At 26.9% G+C, this 18,896-nt stretch overlaps 1 protein-coding gene across 1 annotated transcript; it reads right to left on the reverse strand.

Annotated features, from left to right (window-relative positions):
* Nucleotides 1-7,351: 7,351 nt before the first annotated feature.
* LOC107165633 (cytochrome P450 4C1-like) lies at nt 7,352-18,240 on the reverse strand. Its single transcript, XM_089219457.1, has 8 exons — nt 18,119-18,240; nt 11,016-11,233; nt 9,668-9,862; nt 9,265-9,514; nt 8,910-9,201; nt 8,079-8,155; nt 7,811-8,000; nt 7,352-7,743 (listed from the first exon to the last, which is right to left on the reverse strand). Exons 1-8 carry the CDS (start codon nt 18,137-18,139, stop codon nt 7,412-7,414), a joined length of 1,575 nt encoding a protein of 524 aa, XP_089075583.1. The 5' UTR covers nt 18,140-18,240; the 3' UTR covers nt 7,352-7,411.
* Between the last annotated feature and the right edge of the window lie 656 nt (nt 18,241-18,896).

The raw sequence follows: 18,896 nt of genomic DNA on the forward strand, positions 1-18,896 counted from the left end.
CATGACGTGTGCGCGGGTAAGATATGATATTATTATCTAAACCTAACCCTAAAATTATTTATTATACTTTTTATCATGATACAGGGACGGATTGGGATCAAAATTTGGCCCGGGAAATTGTAAACACGGTACACGGAGACCCATTTGTATTGACCAATATATTATAAACTTACTAAAATTTTTAGTAATTTATTATAAAACAATATTTTAAAATTCAAAATAGGTCTTTATTTTTTTTATTACAAATTTCAAACATATTTTGTATAATATAAAACATTTATTTAAAGTGTGCAAACAAATAGGTATCAAGGGTAAACGTTAAGGTTTTTTTTTTATTAATTAATTGGTTTCAATTCACACAACTAATCAATTTAATACATACTGCAGTTGTATTTAATGTTTCAATCAAACAACTTCCAACGGTTGAAGGATCTAATGTTTTACCAGATTCCTTGACAATATCTAACAAAAATAATTTCATATTTAAAAAAGCGTGTAAGTCGTGGATGTCGCTCTGCTGTACAGTAGAATACAAGTGGGTTACTGTAATGGATGGAATTAAATTTGAATCCAATGATATATCATTGTATACGAAAAACGATTCTGAGCGAAGGCGGTTTATCTGTCTAGGATATATTATAGATTATTAAAAAATTTCAAATCTTAGATTTAAAAAGGAACATTTTTATGAATTTCTAGTTTAAAATAATTTGCGAATTGACGATGTTGTCAAAATTCAAAATCTGAATGCTTGTAAATAAGAATTGTGGCCATGAATTTATTTTATTTTTCAACTGCTATTGAAAAAATGTGTTAGAAGCCTTGTATTAAATTTTCAAGCTTTTCTACCGAACAAATAAATTTTTATCGATATTTATAGAAAAAAAAAACTAAAAAAGTTGAAAAATTAAAATGTCAGTAAACAGTTCAAAACAAATCTAAATATTTTGAAAGTTTCATCAAATATAGAAAATGCCTATAATATAAACATTCAGTGAACATTTCAAGTATCTGTGGTCATTTGTTTTAGACTTTTAGAGTTACACCAAAATAAGAAAACCGCTAAATGTGAAAACCAGTGAAAATCCAATGTTGTAAAAATTTAAATTTCAAATGCTCATAAAAATTTAATTTGAATTTCCGGTAGACTTTTTATTTGTGATAAAGATGACAAACTTGTAAGGAATCTTGTATTAAATTTTGAAATCTTAGATTTAAAAATAAAAATTTTATGAATTTCTAGCTTAAAATAATTTGTGAATTTTCGTGATTTTTACATAATATGTTGTCAAAACTCAAACTTTGAATGCTTATAAAATTATATTAATAAAAATTATTTTCATGCATTTTGTACATTAAAATGAGTTTTATATAAAAAAACAATTTTTATTCAACAAATATTCTATTTCCCAAATTTTTTTAAAGAACCTTTAAATTCGTTAAATAGAGGTTCTACTTTATTTAAATGAAATTATTTATTGTAAATACATATTATTATTTTGATAGGTACTATGTATAATTTAGATTTGACTGATTTGGAACTATGTGTGTAGTACGAAAATTTGCATATTTTAGGGACTGGTGGCATATTCGCATATATAGTCCTATATAAGTTAATACTTACTTTTATCGGTGATACACGACTGCGGACGGATCTTATCAGGGCTACCTTTTTGATAACACGATTGCGGACGATTAGACTTTAATGATGGACACCCAAAAATGACACGATTGCGGACCACATGTTGCCAAATTTATAAATAATACTTCGATAATGTTGGAATATGGGAATTCTGAGCCCTGAGCGTATTAAAATATTAAATGTAGTTTGCAGTTACAAGTCATTTCTGTTAAATAGGCACTGCAGTAATAGCTGCACACTCGTAGACCGTAGTTATAGTGTTCTATTATATAGTGTTTTTATCAAACTATGGAAAACTGTCAAAATATTTTATCAGAATATTTGTATTATTATTATTCCTATTATTAGCTATATACACAGATATATAGAATAAATATATTAATAATATATTTATTCTATAATTCTATATATCTGTGGCTATATAATATAATATTATCTAATATCTAAAAACCGCGTTGTAGTCGGTGCTCACTAGCCATTCAAACGATAGTCGATAAGCCTATCATTAAATTGATAATCGTTGGGCTCGTTAGACTGCATTGCACAACTTGGCAACGTTTCAATAAATTTCGTCCGGAGTCGTGTCATTTTTTGGGTGCAATATAAAATTATAAAACCTTTTGTCATACAGTGGTCGTCCGCAGTCGTGTTGCAAAAAAGGTAGAGCGTCCGCAATCGTGTTTCACCCACTTTTATTTATTACTGCTATAACCAAAAGAACCGGCACTAAAAGAAGAGTTCATTTTTATTTTTGAATCTCCTGACGAGATAATTATATTACAATATTATAGTTAATAATATTGAATTATAAATGTAGACAGCGGCCCACCGGGAATTTTCCAATTTCCCGGTCGGCCAATCCGTCCCTGTCATGATATTTTTTCATGTTTTTTATACTAATCTACGACCGAACCTAACCTAATAACAGAGCCACTGAGGTGAATTTGTTGAGAATTTGAGTTGTTTTCTGTTATTATCTTTTACTAGGTTAGATTTGACATCTTTAATTTATACTAAAAAGTTTTTGTCACGATTGACTTAAGTTGTAAATATGCCTGTTTCCGGAAGGGTGGGCTAGAGGGGGGTAATCGGGAATGGATCCTTCCATATTGTATATTATAATCTGTTAATATTGGTGATGTTCGAGGGGGATGCATTACCTTTTAATTTTTCTTAGAAATAATGAATATAGCGTAATAAATTCATCATTATCATGGAATATAGAGAATGTTTTCCGCGGTGCGCTGTTGTGAATACCATGAAAGATAGGACAAAAAAATATTTATTAAGAGGACGCCAAATCCGCATGTGTTGTCTCCGTCGTACAAGTGCGTAGCACAGCAAATTTTACGCTCAGCAGATCACGTTTATCTCCGTTATTTTAAAATTTAGAGTGAATTGACCTATTATAAAAATTAAAGGCAAGATTATTACCGAGTGCATCTCATAGGCTTTTTATTATATTTTAATTTTAAGCCGAGTTATGAGTATTTTTAGATATAAATTATTTACAATTTTAAAATACTCATTACTCGCTTTAAAATTAAAATATAATAAAAAGCCGATGAGAGCGTAAAATTTGCTATGCTACGCACTTGTACGACGAAGACAACACATGCGGGTGTGGCGTCCTCTTAATAACAAATTTTTGAAAAAAAATTCTATACATATTAAATTATTTTTTATGTGCCGTAGACCACTGCGCCCTTAGAAAGTTCTCGTGGTGCCCTTTGTGCACCGCGGTACACAGTTTGAGAACCGCTGATATAGAGTAATGATATTTATCCCCCACCTTATGACAATTTTTGTTTACGCTAATGAGTGTGCCTAAACCTACTCATTTTGAAATCGCCTTTAATTTCAGGGATTCCATTTCTGTTTCTTAATTTAAAGCTTTAAAAATGTTTGATGAGATCAAATTCACGACACTAATACATAATGTACAGAAAATACATACTAAAATATATTTTAATTTTATCCAAAAGTTTTATATTATTTTTAAAAATTGTTTGTACTAATACAAGTCCAATTAATATGGTATAATGATATAAACACTAAATTATTATTTAGAATATCTTTGTGTTACCTATTCTAAAATTAATTACTACTGTAATTATTATTCTCTGCGTTAGATGTATTATATAATAATTTATAATATCAACTTTTTTAAATTGATTTTATTGCGAATTACCGTGGATGTTAGGATTATTATTAATCAATTATTAGAAAACCCTGATATTTGTGATTTATTAGGAAAATTTTATTTAAATGGAATAGACACCAATTTTTCAACATATTAATATTTTAAACTATACGATATTTGTGGTTTATTATTATTTGTTATAAATCCACAACATCATTTGTACCTACTTATTGTACAAATATTCATACAAATTGTGCAATTACTAGATTCAAAATTAAATAAAAACTTTGATTATTGTTAGATATTATTTACTTTTTGATTTGTTGATATTTAAATTTGATAACTTATTAATCTTAAAAATGATATTTGTGATTTTTTAGTTTAATAAATTTGATGTTCTTTTTATGTCGTTGTTTCCTAGAAACACGCTCTGTATATAGGATGCCACCCGTCGCCCATGTGAAAACCTAGGCCTTAATTTTTTTGTAAATTGTAGTGATTTTATAACGCGCTTTTACTTTTATAAAAGTATAAAGTTAGGCGTTAAGCGTTTACCATTACTGTGTTCAGAATTAATAAATTTGTAATGTGCAGATAATAAAAACTAAAAAGATATATAAAAAAAATAATAATTTTTTTATGAGAGACGAATAATAATTATGTATGATACATCGTGTTTAATCGTGGAAAAATAAATGTTCTCTGCGTTAGCTGAAATTAGCTCATGATGATTGAATAAATAAATAAAAACTGCACACTGCACATGCATATTTATATACGACATAACGCTAGTAAAATTATTTAAAATTTAGGTTTTAGTTTTTATATAAATGCAAGTAATCAATATATTGAATATTATGTCTATAGTTTTTTGGGAACGAGATGAACAATATAATGTAGTAGTCAGTGGGTACTGGGTATGCCATACCTACTTTAAGATCATATTACACATATCACATATGTGTACAAAGTATATTTGTATTTTTTCAAATTAACATAATATTATAGTACCTAGTATTCCTATGGATTACGAACAGTGGCGCCAAAGTCCAAAATTTTACCTATGACATCAGACATCTCCACATAAAATTTTGACACCCACCTATTTCTTATAATTACCTTAACTTATAGTTTTTATGAAATATTATCAACTTTTAGTTTACAATTGACAGTAATATCTAAATATCTAATACATGCAATTATCCATATCGTAATATATTTAAAATGACAAACGTTACCCTCCTACCTACTAAAATCATCTATGACAGCTGTCATAGGTAAATATATATTTTGGCGCCACTGATAACGAAGTCAAATTCACATTTCTTAAAAAAAATTTGACAGATTATTCATAGTTATTATTTTTTAAAATTATTTGTTCCAATTTGTTTTTTCTCTCTCGGTACCTACAATAATTAAAATTTCTAATTAATTAGTCTTTTTTTTTAGATTCAAAGCGTAGTAAATGTTTTATATTTATTTCTTATATCTAATAACTCAATATGTATAAAGCTGGACCGCTCTGCTGTACAGTAGTTTACGAGTATGTTATTTCGGCAATCAGTAAAAAATGACACGGAAAAAAACGACAAAGTTATAAGTTATAATAATTAATAAGTAATGTAGTAGAGGGTATTATTATTATTTATTATACTATATAGGTACCTAACAACAATTATAGCCCGAGCGTCTTATCGAACCCATACCAAATAACTGTCGTAGATTTATCCAAGTCTAATGAATGGTATATGAACGGTAATTTTGCTTTGTTACCTAAAGGTTTTATGCAGCTTTATGTAATAAGAATACAAATTAATGGTATTTTTGTTACTGCCGTTTATTACTTGCTCGTTAATAAAACCCCAGTCTACTTACGAGAGAATGTTAAACTGTTTACTGGAAAAATGCGCAGAAAAGAATATTTTTTTTGACCCTACGTACGTACGTCATGTTGATTTCGAAAAAGCAGTTATAAATGTAATAAAAACGGTAATAGGTGAACACGTAGAGGTGAATGGTTGTTTTTATCATCTCAAACAAGCAACACATCGTCACATTAAAAAAATGGGACTAATAAATGATTATAAAACGGATGAAGAATTTCCTGCATTTTGCCGACAATTGGATGCATTATAGTAATATTGTGCCATTATTTTATCAATGAACTTAAAAACGATGATTGTGATTTTGAGAAATAATAGATTTTTGACGTTTTTTTCCGTGACGTTTTTTACCCGTGTCGGTTTTTACCGTGACGTTTTTTTCCGTGTCATTTTTTTCCACGATCCGTTATTTCAATAGATTTATTATGTTTGAATATTTCGAATTCAATGATATCAAATTATCCGTAGCTGTAAAAAGTTATTGAGCCGTGGGAGGTGGGAGATATTAAATACCTAACTTTGAAATAATTATAACGTGAATAAGTTGATAAGTTATATCTTAAATTGTTTCGAATATCCAAACAAATATATTGTTGAAAACATATTATATAATCAAAAATAAATATGCATTAAGCTAAACAATAAAAAGCGTCTTGCTGGTAGACGAAAATGCATCTGTCTCCCCCCATAAATACGTCATTGAGGCGGAGACGATGTGTCATCATAGTATACTTGTTAATAATAAAATTTAATATTTAAAAAAGATTAATAAAAATAAAAATCTAAAATATTTAACAAGATTATAAATAGCGTAACTTTACGGTAAGCTTTTTTTTTATTAGAGGCAGAAAATCTTATGTGAAATCTCTTATTAAAATGTCTAATATTAGTTATGAAAATAAAACTAATGATTTTTTAATTGAAAATATTCTTGAACATTTGAAATTTGAAATTTAAATGCATACAAAATTAATCATGTCTTTGTATCAAAATCTATTTTGTTTGCAGAATATATTCATAACTGAATTTATGCAACTATTCATATTATATTGTGTATAAAATTGTTTGTTAAATTAAATTAAATATTTTTAAGCTCAGTAGTTTTGGAGCAAGCATTATGTCATCTCAATTAAAATGATCTATAAACCTTTAAAGCTATACGCTAACCACAATAAAAGATTGAAAATTGCTAAATCTATATAAATGTATTTTAATAAAAACATAAAACACTATAAATAATGTATAATTACTTGTTCTAAAATGAAATATATATAAGTTTAATTTTTCTAAATGTCGTTTAAATTTAGGCTAAAAACCTTTGTTGTTGAAGCCTTATATAATATAATAAAAAATAAACATAAATGTAATTTGAATAACGCTCAAAAAACATTTGAACATTTGAATTAATATTAAATTAAATCTGTGTCATTTTAATTTTAATATATTAACCTATATTATATGATGTAAACCTGACATTTTTCGGAGGTAGATACAAAGGTATAGTACATGTACAATTTATTATAGAAAAATATCTTTAGATTAAATTATAATAAATAAGAATAGGTACATATTATATTTCGCTGTTTATATAATTATAAATATAATATTTAGATATATAACTAATACTAAATGAAAATCGAATTATTATTTTTGAAGTATCAAAAAATCTTAAAAACATTCTAATTTTAGAATACTTTTACTAATTTAATGAACAAAATATGTATTATTATATATTATATTTTTCTACGAAGTTCTTGGTACTATTTTGACATAGCAACCGTCGACAAATTTAAGTGTCGATAAAAACATTACTCTTAGGTGTTTAGGCGTGGGACATCTTTCTGACGGGAAAAATGTATTATTTCGCACTAGTGTCGATATAACGGTTTTCATTTGGAGCATGCCATATTTGATTCCAATACAATTCCTGTATCCCGCACTGAATGGTATGAAGGTATATGGATGTCGACTGCGGCATGTATCTGGTAAAAAGTTGTCTGGGTTAAACTTCTCTGGATCAGTGTAGTACTGCTCACTTGATTGTATAAATAGTGGACAGATTAATAGTGTTGAACCTTGATTATTTAAATTTAAGTATTAATATAAATCATTAAAATATATTTGGTAAAGGTACTAAAATACCTGCTGGACACAAATTTTCTCCAATTTTCATTTCTTTATCTAAACTTCTGCCAAACACAGGCAAAGGAGGGAAAATTCGTAATGTTTCTTTGATAACTCGTTCTAGATATTCCATTTGTTGTAAGTCTTCGTATGTTGGTGGTCTATTATGATCTCCAATCGAAAATATCGATTGCAATTCCTCAAATACCTATAAGTCGAAAAGAAATACAACTATAATTTAAGTAAGCAAAGTTGTGCACTTAATGAATTGATAAAATATATTTACCTTATTCTGTACATCTGGATGATGAGCTAACATAAAAATTGCACATGCATTGGCCATAGCAGTAGTTTCTTGTCCTCCTTAAAATATAATTTATTGTAATGTAACTCGAATGCAAATAAATATAAATGTCTTATGTTTGAGTGTATTACATATTGTTAGAAAAATTAACCGAGTAATCAAATTGAAAATATGTTCATAACTAAATAAGATAATATAGGTATCTAGTCGAAGTATAATATATTAGTTTTTAATAACATCGAATACGGATACCTTCATACAAATTAAAAAGAGGAAATATAATACAATTAAAAATAATTCTGAAATAATTAGGTATCTAACGACTTAGTCTTTAAAAACAGCATTCCGTATTCAGTTAATTGTGCGCTGGTACCAACTTTATTTACTTATTAGTTATTATATACGTTTAGATTTTGTTATTATATAATCTTTTTTGATGAAAAATGTATCTTATGTTTTGAATGTATAAACTAATAATATACGTAGGTTTAAACTCCCTTCCCCCCACCATGACCAAAATGTCATGTTATTCATTTATGATTTATTACCTATACCTATGTAATATTTTATAACCTTATTTGTAATAATGCATAACTTTTAATATAAGTACATATAATGTAAGTACTTACAAAATTAATAATAAATATAAATATGTTATAATACAATTTTCTAATTATTGATGTATCTATTTTTTAACTTTTTTTTAAAAAATACTCCCTATTATTTAATCCTGCGCACGAGCTTGAATAATCCTATATAAATTATGTAGATTTTAATGATAACTGACCAGGTTTCATATATTTTCATACTTACCAATCATGATGGTCACAAGTTCATCTCGTACTTGCTCGTGTGACATTTCATGATAGTGTTCTAATAGAATTTCTATAACGGTTTTTGTTTTTCGACAAACATCTTCGTCACATGTTTTTACTTGTTTTTCATTATTCGCATTTTGGTTCAATTCATCAAGTTTTTTATTAATTATTTCGTCTGTGAACTCGTTTATGATTTTTTGACTTTGATCGTGTTTTTGTTTGACTGATGAAAGTCGGAATAATGTTTTACTCAAGTACCACGGATGTGAAATTCTATATTCCCATGCCTAAAATAATAGTGATTAAATATTAAGATAAATACTTATACATAATAATTCCATCTTACTCACGTGCATGGCTGTTTGTAAATTTTCGACAAATTGATGACGACCGCCATTTTGAGCATTTAATTTTACACCTAATGCAGTTTTTCCGATCATTTCCATTGTAGCCATACTAACAGGAACACTTATATCACACTCATTCGATTTCAAATCATATTTTTTTTTCAGAATGTCATTAAGGACATTAGATTCTTCGTAAAATATTGGTATAAATGATTTTATAATTGTAAAATTGAATCCCCCAGATACCATTTTCCTAAAATAAAATGACAATTAAATGCAAAAATGTATTGAATTAATTGTGTTTTATCATACATAACATAAGTTCATCGTAGTGTGTTTATACTTATTTGTAGTTTTAATTCTCATATTATCCCATTAGTACCTATCTAAATGTATGAAAACTTACCTGTTGCTCTTCCACTTTTTTATGTCATCGATTGAAAATATTCCTTGGCCCATGATGGATTCTTGTAAAACCAAGTATTCTTTAGATTTCTTTTGTAATTTTGGATTAGTAAGAACCATCTCTATATCTTCAGGTCGCGTAAGCACAATGTATAGATTATTTACGACCCATACTTTGAATAAAGATTTTTCATACCTAGAAAATCCAAATGTATTCAAAAGAGTTTTTTTTTTGTTGTTGTAAAGAACAAGGCCTCAACTGCATAGGTCATTGGCCGCATTGGGTGACTTACAAACTGATTTTTTTGGTTTGGAGTGTGTATAAATATAATAAATAACAATCATGAATTAATAAATAGAAATAAACAGATATCAAAAGAGAGAGAAGAAAAAAAATAAGGTTTTGTTATATGGTTTTGTATAAATTAATGTCTGTTATGAATCTAAGTACGTTGTTGATGTTTAGAGGATCATTGTTGAGACATTTAAAGCTATTAGTTGGAATGTTGTATTTGGCTCTTTCTTCATTAAATTGGCGACATTCTAATAGAAGATGTTTAATGGAGATTTCGGACCCACAGGTGATTCATGATTCTGAGTCTGTTCCATGAAGTGTTAGTAGGTACACCAGGTGTGTCCGATTTTTAAGCGGGTTAAAATCATATCTTGTTCTCTTGTTATTATTCATTGGGTTAATCCATCTATCGGTGGTGGGTTTAATCTCTCTTAATTTGTTGTCCCTCAGTAAATGCCATTCCTTACGCCATAAGTTTGTTATGATATTTTAAGCTTCTCTTTTAAGGTCATCTCTGGAAAGAAAATTTAATATTTCGGTAGTTTGATCACTGGTTGCTTGTTTCGCCATCATGTCTGCTCTTTCGTTCCCCTCTATTCCGGTGTGGCTAGGAATCCATGTTAGCGTTATATGTTTGTTAGTAGTGTTGAGAAGGTTAGTAATATTTATTTTTTTATTGATCTTAAACCCGGCGACTAAAGCCATTAGCTGTTGTAGGGGTTATGAACTGTGGTAGGGGTAAGGTTTTGGTATGGTAGGTTGTTTTTACGGTTGTTACGGTAGATAGAAAACACGTTTATGTGTGGCAAGGTTTTTAACTACTATATGAACCCGGGTGGTCACCCATCCGGGAGCTAGTAGATGTGGCCGTTACTTAGGTACTCCCAGTCGCATTCCGCGATTGGTAGCAGCCAATGCGTCACGCCAAGTCACTGTTAGTAATATTATTGGTTTGGTTTATGAACTTATGAAATCTCAGTTTACATACCTACAAAAATATTATACATTATACCTTATACCAGCTTTATGTTTGGAGGGTGTTTTAATTGCTTACTTTTGGTACACTTTAAATCCATTTAAGATAAGTTTTTCTGGTCCTTGTAGAAATAATGGTAGCATACCAATAAAAATTGAACCATCGGGACCGGGTATTTTATTTGCCAATACTCTTTTTCTTCTGCCTTCCAATCGCAGTATCATTATTACTACCAATATTGTTATCAGACTAATAACAGTTAAGTACCACATATTTGAATCGTTAAAATCTATTACCTGTAAAAATATTTACATTGAATATATTACTATGTAATATTTAATAAAATATATCTTATATATAATCACATACCACTTTAATACTGCGTTAATAAAGTATATAATATAATATCTCAAAAAGGGATCGTTCTATCTAATATCTGTTTATATTCAAAATTCTTCCACAAGAATTATACACGTGTACGAGGGGATTATTAACTCTACGTAGCTTTTCAATTACAGTCTTAAAGACGATGGGACATTAAATATTAAATCCCACCGGTATTGTTTATACGAGTATATCACGTTATTGAAAAATTCACTTAAATATTGTTACCATTTCCAGTATGGATTAATTTGCCAAATGTCAAATAGGTACATTATAATTACGTTTAATGTGCATCAGCTATGTAGCTATTGTTGGCAGAAGTATAAGGATGTTGTTTTGGGATTATAAATAAATAAAGCAACGTAATTAACTACATTACATAAATACGTGGTAGGTACTATGTTAGTTTAATACGTAGTATGTGTAATATGTATTATTAAAAATATTCCTCATATAGTAAATAATAATTTCAACAGATAATAAATTTTGAATAACTAAATGATTTGATAATATGTATGTGTGTTATTTAATTTGTTGAGTATGTCTTACCATAATATTACTAGATGGTGACACAATTAAATGTTTGTTGTATTATAATTACATTATATTATATAGGCAGTATATGATGTCCTATTTCCTATATTGTCTTGCTAATATAGTAATATGCCATATACTTTATACATAGATTGAATAGTAACATTTTCGTCATTTGTAAATGTAATAGTAGAAATTATGTAAATAAATAACAATGGCTTAACAAATTTACGACATTGCATTTCAATCGTTTTGCTTAGTTACTAGTAGGCTTTATTTATACAATATAATAATAAATGATTATAATTCGTAGAATTCGTATGCATTGATGAGTGTGTAATAAAAAAATAATATCTTTGTCAGAAATTTAAATTATTATAAGTACTATTATTTGATTTATAAATCAATTTAAAAGCATACTTCAATTTCAAGAAATATAGCTTAGTATTTAGTAATTAAAATCATTTTAAATTTTGTATTAAATAAATAAGAAGTTTTTCATTTTTTTACAGTATTTAATATTTAAATTATATCATTCTTTGAAATGATTGTTTGCTAATTAATTGAAAATGTTCATAAATAATATTACGGATCAAGGTTATCAGCACTGCTAATAATAACATGGAAACATGGTATATTGCCATATGGTAGGTGCCATATGGCAGTGATAAACACAAAAATTTATCATAATATTTCTCTTAAAAGATTACGTAGTTTATCTGAGTTATTATAATGCCTAAAATGGTACTGTTTTTTTTTTTTTACTAATCGTCTAAATTAAAATTGATATGTGTTATAAAAACTTGATATCTAATGTATTTTAATAAATTAATCAAAAATGTCGGTACTAGGTATTTAAAGTACAATATTTTTAATTTATTGATGTTAAATTATTCATATACCTAGGAGTATTAATTTATAACCTTGAATTGGTAAATTAATCTATTTAAAATAAATTAATTGACTTAACTAATTAAAAATGAATCTTATAATATATTAGATGGCAAATTAAAGTATTAAACAACAACACCAATAATTTTGTTAGTTTGTACAAATATTAATTATTATTTAAGAAATTCGAAATCTCTGTAATTACATTTTTAAAAATTGTATCTATTATTTTTCTTCATTCTTGATTTTGAAAATAACTTATAATATGTAATGATGTAATAAAACAATTCATAAATAGTAATATTACATATAGACACCTAATATATAGTTTTGAAATAACACAAGTAATATGCAATAAATAATGATCTACCTACTTAGGTAACTACTCCTGATAAATGTAAACAGTTTAATTTTATATTCAAATTTTATACGTTCCTTAATTTTATTATTATTTATTCATTAAAAATATAAACCATTTAAAATAAATTATTAGCTCTATTTCCACTCCATATAGAATCAGGAGAAGATCTAATCATTTAATTTTAACATTGACCAATAATTTTAGTTTTTAGAAATATTTTAATTTAAGCATTCAACGTAAATCCCGTATTTATGTACTTACCGTAATGTTAATATCTCATCCAAATTCATCGATAAATGTAAAACAATTTTTATTTTAATCAAGATAATATATAATGTATAAAATATAAGTACGACTTAAACGTCAACTATATTTTTCGTATTGAATTATATTTGTTTTATTAAATCTTAATCATACGTTTCCCCGGTCAAAATGTATCGTGTTAGGCATCGAAAAAGAAAACTCTGCTCTTTTTCCCAGTCAATTCGCTGCGGTATGAGTTTTCTATTGTGCTCTTGTGTGTGGACATAATATTATTTATTATTGTGAAAATTCGTTTGAACATGCCGCTGAGAGCCTATATAGAGCGTAATTTACACTTGTGCTGCTATAATTTGATCAGTCCAGTACGGCAGTACCTACCTACCTACTATTGCTTTAATTCCGCAACGATATTTATTACACGCATATTTTCATGATGGTGAAAATAATATACATTTTACAACAATGCTACGATTATGCGGTGTATTACCAACATCGATATATTATCATAATTATTGCAAAACGAAATTTTCAGTCAAATAATATGATCGCGTATTTCGCTTTTTATCAATTGAAATTATTTTTGAAATAATTATCGGACATCGTGCATTCGTGCCTGTATACTATTATATATATATTATGTTATTTACACATCCGTACGTTTTAATATTTTTGTCACAGGAGCCGAGAGAATGCACGTACGCACGCTAATTTTGTTATATTATTTTATAGCTGGGGTTGCAAAAACTGTGCGCTGCAGAGTGCAGATAATCTACAGACTTCTTCGAAACCGTATACACTATAAAAAATTTCCTATTCGACAAAAAGTCTACCGAGTAGTTCACAGTATCTATGGTAATAATTAAGATTCTAGGAGTTGTTATTTTGGGTTAATTTCAGCACTTGTAATTCGCACCATTAAAAGGTATATGTAATATGCGCAAAAAAAAAAAACAAAAATTAATTGCACTTTATCTAGATATTAATAATTTTAATCTGCTTAACTAGACAGAAAACGAAATGTTGTATTTAACTTCCATCACGCTCAATTTCAATTTTTGGAATGTAGTATTTACCATATACCTACATTTCCCGAGCTTACAACAATTTTAAATTTATAAATTATAAATACATCACGTAACGTGAACATGAGCAATGTAAGAGTAATTAATTATAATATTCCAGATTTTCACATATTTTATGATTGCTTAAAATACTACTAATTTATATACAGAGTAGGTACGTATATATATATATATATATATATATGATTGTAAATAGCCTGCATTTTTTATTTTATTTGATGTATCTAAATTTAAATATTTTTCTTGAAATGTATATACTAAAATTAACTTGTTTAATGAATATAATAATATAATATATTGAAATAGATAAATGTATGTGTTCATATATGAAAAAGTTTAAAAAAAGTTATTATTAACTATTTTAAATTGGAGCAATTTACAATTTTAGTATACCATTTCGCGCAAATCATATAATGACCTTTTATCGCAAATTTCATTTTTGTTTGTTTTTGTTTTTTGTGTGAATTATTTATGCCCAAGATAGTATACTATCGTTTTGCATATTATTATTTTTACAACTCACGGAGACTATGTAGTTTAAGTTAACTTGGTATCTATAATTGTGTGACGCTTACCATATACAATATCTACTGTTTAATATGAAGTTTTTCCTGAATATCTACTGCAGACTGCAGTAGTTATATCTTACATGCATATTGTTCTAATTTTTTGGATAACTTTGTCTGATTACGTTTTTACTGTACGTCTGCAGTATATTTACCTATAGTATAAAAGGTGTATTATCGTTTTCAATTATTGATACATTCGAGATATTGAACATCCAAATTTATATTAATCAACATATTATGATTCCATGACACTTAAGAACCCAAAACGAATAGTGCAATAAAGAGTTAATTTTGTATAAATATTTAAAAATCTAAATTACACATTTTGATTTCTGTAATTTTTTTTTTTAACTGTGAGGAAGTTTTCAATTTTAAAGTAAGCGTGTATAATACGAGGGAAAACATTATGTACCTATTTTATTTTATTATTATTTATTTAATTACAAATTATTAAGTTTTGAATACGTTCAAACTTTTTTTTTCATCCATTCTCCTTATCTACATATATTTTACGTTGGTTCGCCATACATCATAATATACTATTTACTATTATTATAACTTGAGTATGTTGGAATGTCTATTTAATATATAACAACGAAATGGAATTCGAACCAGGAAAAAATGTATTATGTTGTGTGTGTATTACACATTCGGACACGGGAATTAAGCACGCGGATTTTATTTCCACATAATTGGCAGTATTAGACTGTTACCGGAATTCTATCTTCTTTGTGTTTTATTCTCCGCCAAATTCTCGCGTGACGCTAAAAAATAGACGTCCGATCGTTTACTTTGAAAATGCAAGGATATGACTTATGTCTTATTATATACCTAATAAGGTTTCCCCCCCAACCCTATAGTTCGTATCCATATCGTATCCCGTTTTACATTAAACATAGTGCCTATGTGGTTAGTCCGATATACGAGTGTGTTTTCATGTACGTATTGTTATATATTTATTGAATGTTGATATAGAATGTGCCTAATAAAATAAATTTAATAAAATTTTAATCTTAAATTATAAATAAACTAAAAAAATGAAAATTTTTCATCTTGCATTCGAACGAAATGAAAATTATTTTTTCGATAGCCACATAATTTTACATTATAATAATTTATAATTGTTTTAATATTGCAGAACATCTTAAAGTGTTATAGTTTATGTTAAAAATATTAATATTTATTTAAAATTAAACAACTCATAATAGGCACCTTAGCTGCAAGCTGTCATTAATCCAAATATTTATTTATTAGTAATATTATTTACATTATTTGACCTTGTTATGAAATTTAGTTATTATTAAAATAGAATTATTTATAAGTTATAAAGTTGAATTTTTGAAAAAGAATTTTGATAGTTTGCATTAAAAACCCTCAACTGTGACATTCAATTTAGAGGTTTATTATTTAAAACAATAAAGGTTACAATTTGTACATTCTCATTATGCGTTTTGTAAATGGAAAATGATAACTAAATTACAATTAATTTGTTGGTTACGATTTCAACTATTAAGTTACTTATTTTATTATACGGAGATATCTAAAATTGAATTTGTTTTTTAAACAAAATTATTTCTTATGTTTATATGAAAAAATATCTTTCTGTTTATATATTGCAATGTCTTTTTTTAAAATTATATATTAAACGACTTCTTTAAATTCAAATAATCAAATACATTATTTTATACAATTTAAATACTTAGCTTAAAATAAGCTAATTTAAACTATATTAATTCATATTACTCACTTGGAGAATTGAGTATAAAATATATTATAAAGTAAGAACTAGTTTGGCTTTTGCTATTGTGTCAGTCTTGATTGATTGAGTTAACTAATGCACTCTATAGGGGAATAGCCGTTTTCGACCAAAAACGTACCCTTCCCTTTTCGGCCGATTCACTTTTCGACCAAATTTAAAAAAGACTGATTCCCTTTACGACCAAAAACAAAATTTTTTGTAAAATTATGGCAATTATATAATTATGTAATTTTGATAAATTATTAAAAGTATAAGTTGGTACTGAATAGTACCAAGACATTTGAATTCAATTTGAAAAACCTGCAAAATTTAAATAAATGAAATTATAGGGATAATTTTTAGTATGTGTGTAAAATTAATTTCGTTTTGTAAATAATTTTGCCGCGAATTGTATTTTTACGAATATTGTTATTTTACAACATTTTATGCAACTTATAAAAAACTACATTATGTAGCAGCAATTATTTTATTTTTTTTACATATATTATATTATAAATTTTTGTTTTGGCCGAAAAGGGAATCAGTCTTTTTTAAATTTGGTCGAAAAGTGAATCGGCCGAAAAGGGAAGGGTACGTTTTTGGTCGAAAACGGTCTCGCCCGTACTCTAGTTATTTGTCAAGTAAACGTTTTTAACTACATCGAATTTGCGATTTGAGAAAATTTAAGTAGTAATTGCAAGATAATAATTAAAAAAAAAAAATAAAAAATTGCATAGTAACTATATTATACTATTCTATACTTCATGGTTCACTAAAATTAATATAAACTATACTGTATATAATTTTATTGTTTTGGAAAATATAGTTAAATTTGAAATACGAGTTTGTTGTTATAATATAGTGATTAATGATAATTTGAATGCCAGAAAATTAGGTATTGGTTCGGCTTACTTACCTAGGTACTATAATTACTATATCAATAATTTTTATGTAATCGTTTATAAGTATAAACTAAAAAAAATTGACATCTTATAGTATATTTTAGCCTAATTTAGTTATTTGTTGTACTCTGGTACAGTTGTACGTTTATGGATAATTCGTTCTTAAATAGTTAGATCTATACAATTAAACGAGTAAAATAAAGCGAGTGTCATGGGCTGTATATTAAGATTTTCAAAATTCATAGTTAACTCAATCTAAACTAAATCTATGTTATAACTTTATAAGTTTACTAGTTATAGTATAATTTGAACTAACACTAATAAATTGTCCTTTCAACATTGTTCTTTTTTAAATCTTTAATGTTTTTTTGCATATTAATTAGAATTCACGATTAGATATTTACTCAAAAGTAACTTAAATTAATTAATTTACCTATATGATAAATTATGATTTACCTTTTGTATGAGTGTGTACATTTTTGGTTTATAATATTATTGTAGTTCACTACACTTCGCACAATACCGAATGACAAGTAGCATACACAACGTAAGAACGAACAGTAACGTAATTGGACCTCTATAATGGCTCACTTATATTATATTTTCCCTTCTCTTGACTGTTTGATTTTGTCGGTTTAGTATATGTTTACATACTTCTATAATATATAAACACATACATATTTATGTGTATTTTTTACTTGTATTATTTTTATATACATACACATCCAAAATTATTTAGATAATTAATGTAGTTTGTATTTTTTTGTATCATTAAATTATTTTCCACTACACAGAGGCATTATTTGTATTTTATTATTCTCTTTTAATCACATTAACTACCTTAAAACAAAGGAAAGTAACTACGCCACTCCAGACGACCATTAAAAGCTGAATTTTCATTTTCATTTTATTTTCATAAAATGTTGAGTTGAATACAAATTTCAATTTCACTGAAATAATAATACCGGTTGTTGTCAAATGATTTTGTCAAAGGGTTGGATATGGCCGATTTTTTAACATATAATATTTGATTATTAAAAATATAAATTATGGTAATCAGATCTTCTTCATCTCACCATCCACCATGTTTTAATACCACTGGATAACATGTATGTTGACCACAATCATCTAAAATTAAAATTAAAACGACAAGATTTAATATTATACGTTATATATATTTTAATATAATAATAAAATTGTAATATTGTTACTATTTAACATTGCAGGGCACTGC

Source organism: Diuraphis noxia, unplaced genomic scaffold, assembly GCF_037042655.1.
Source record: "Diuraphis noxia isolate RWA-SAM2 unplaced genomic scaffold, SU_Dnox_SAM2 contig0002, whole genome shotgun sequence".
NCBI lineage: Eukaryota > Metazoa > Arthropoda > Insecta > Hemiptera > Aphididae > Diuraphis > Diuraphis noxia.

Bases quoted from the DNA above. Each gene is read 5' to 3' on its own strand.
- LOC107165633 (XM_089219457.1), bottom strand. From the start codon at position 18,139: ATGTACACACTCATACAAAAG. The intron at 9,515-9,667 runs GTAAGTTTTCAT...ATTTTATTTTAG, and splicing joins AAAAAGTGGAAGAGCAACAG to GAAAATGGTATCTGGGGGAT. The intron at 8,001-8,078 runs GTAAATATATTT...TTCGACTTATAG, and splicing joins ATCCAGATGTACAGAATAAG to GTATTTGAGGAATTGCAATC.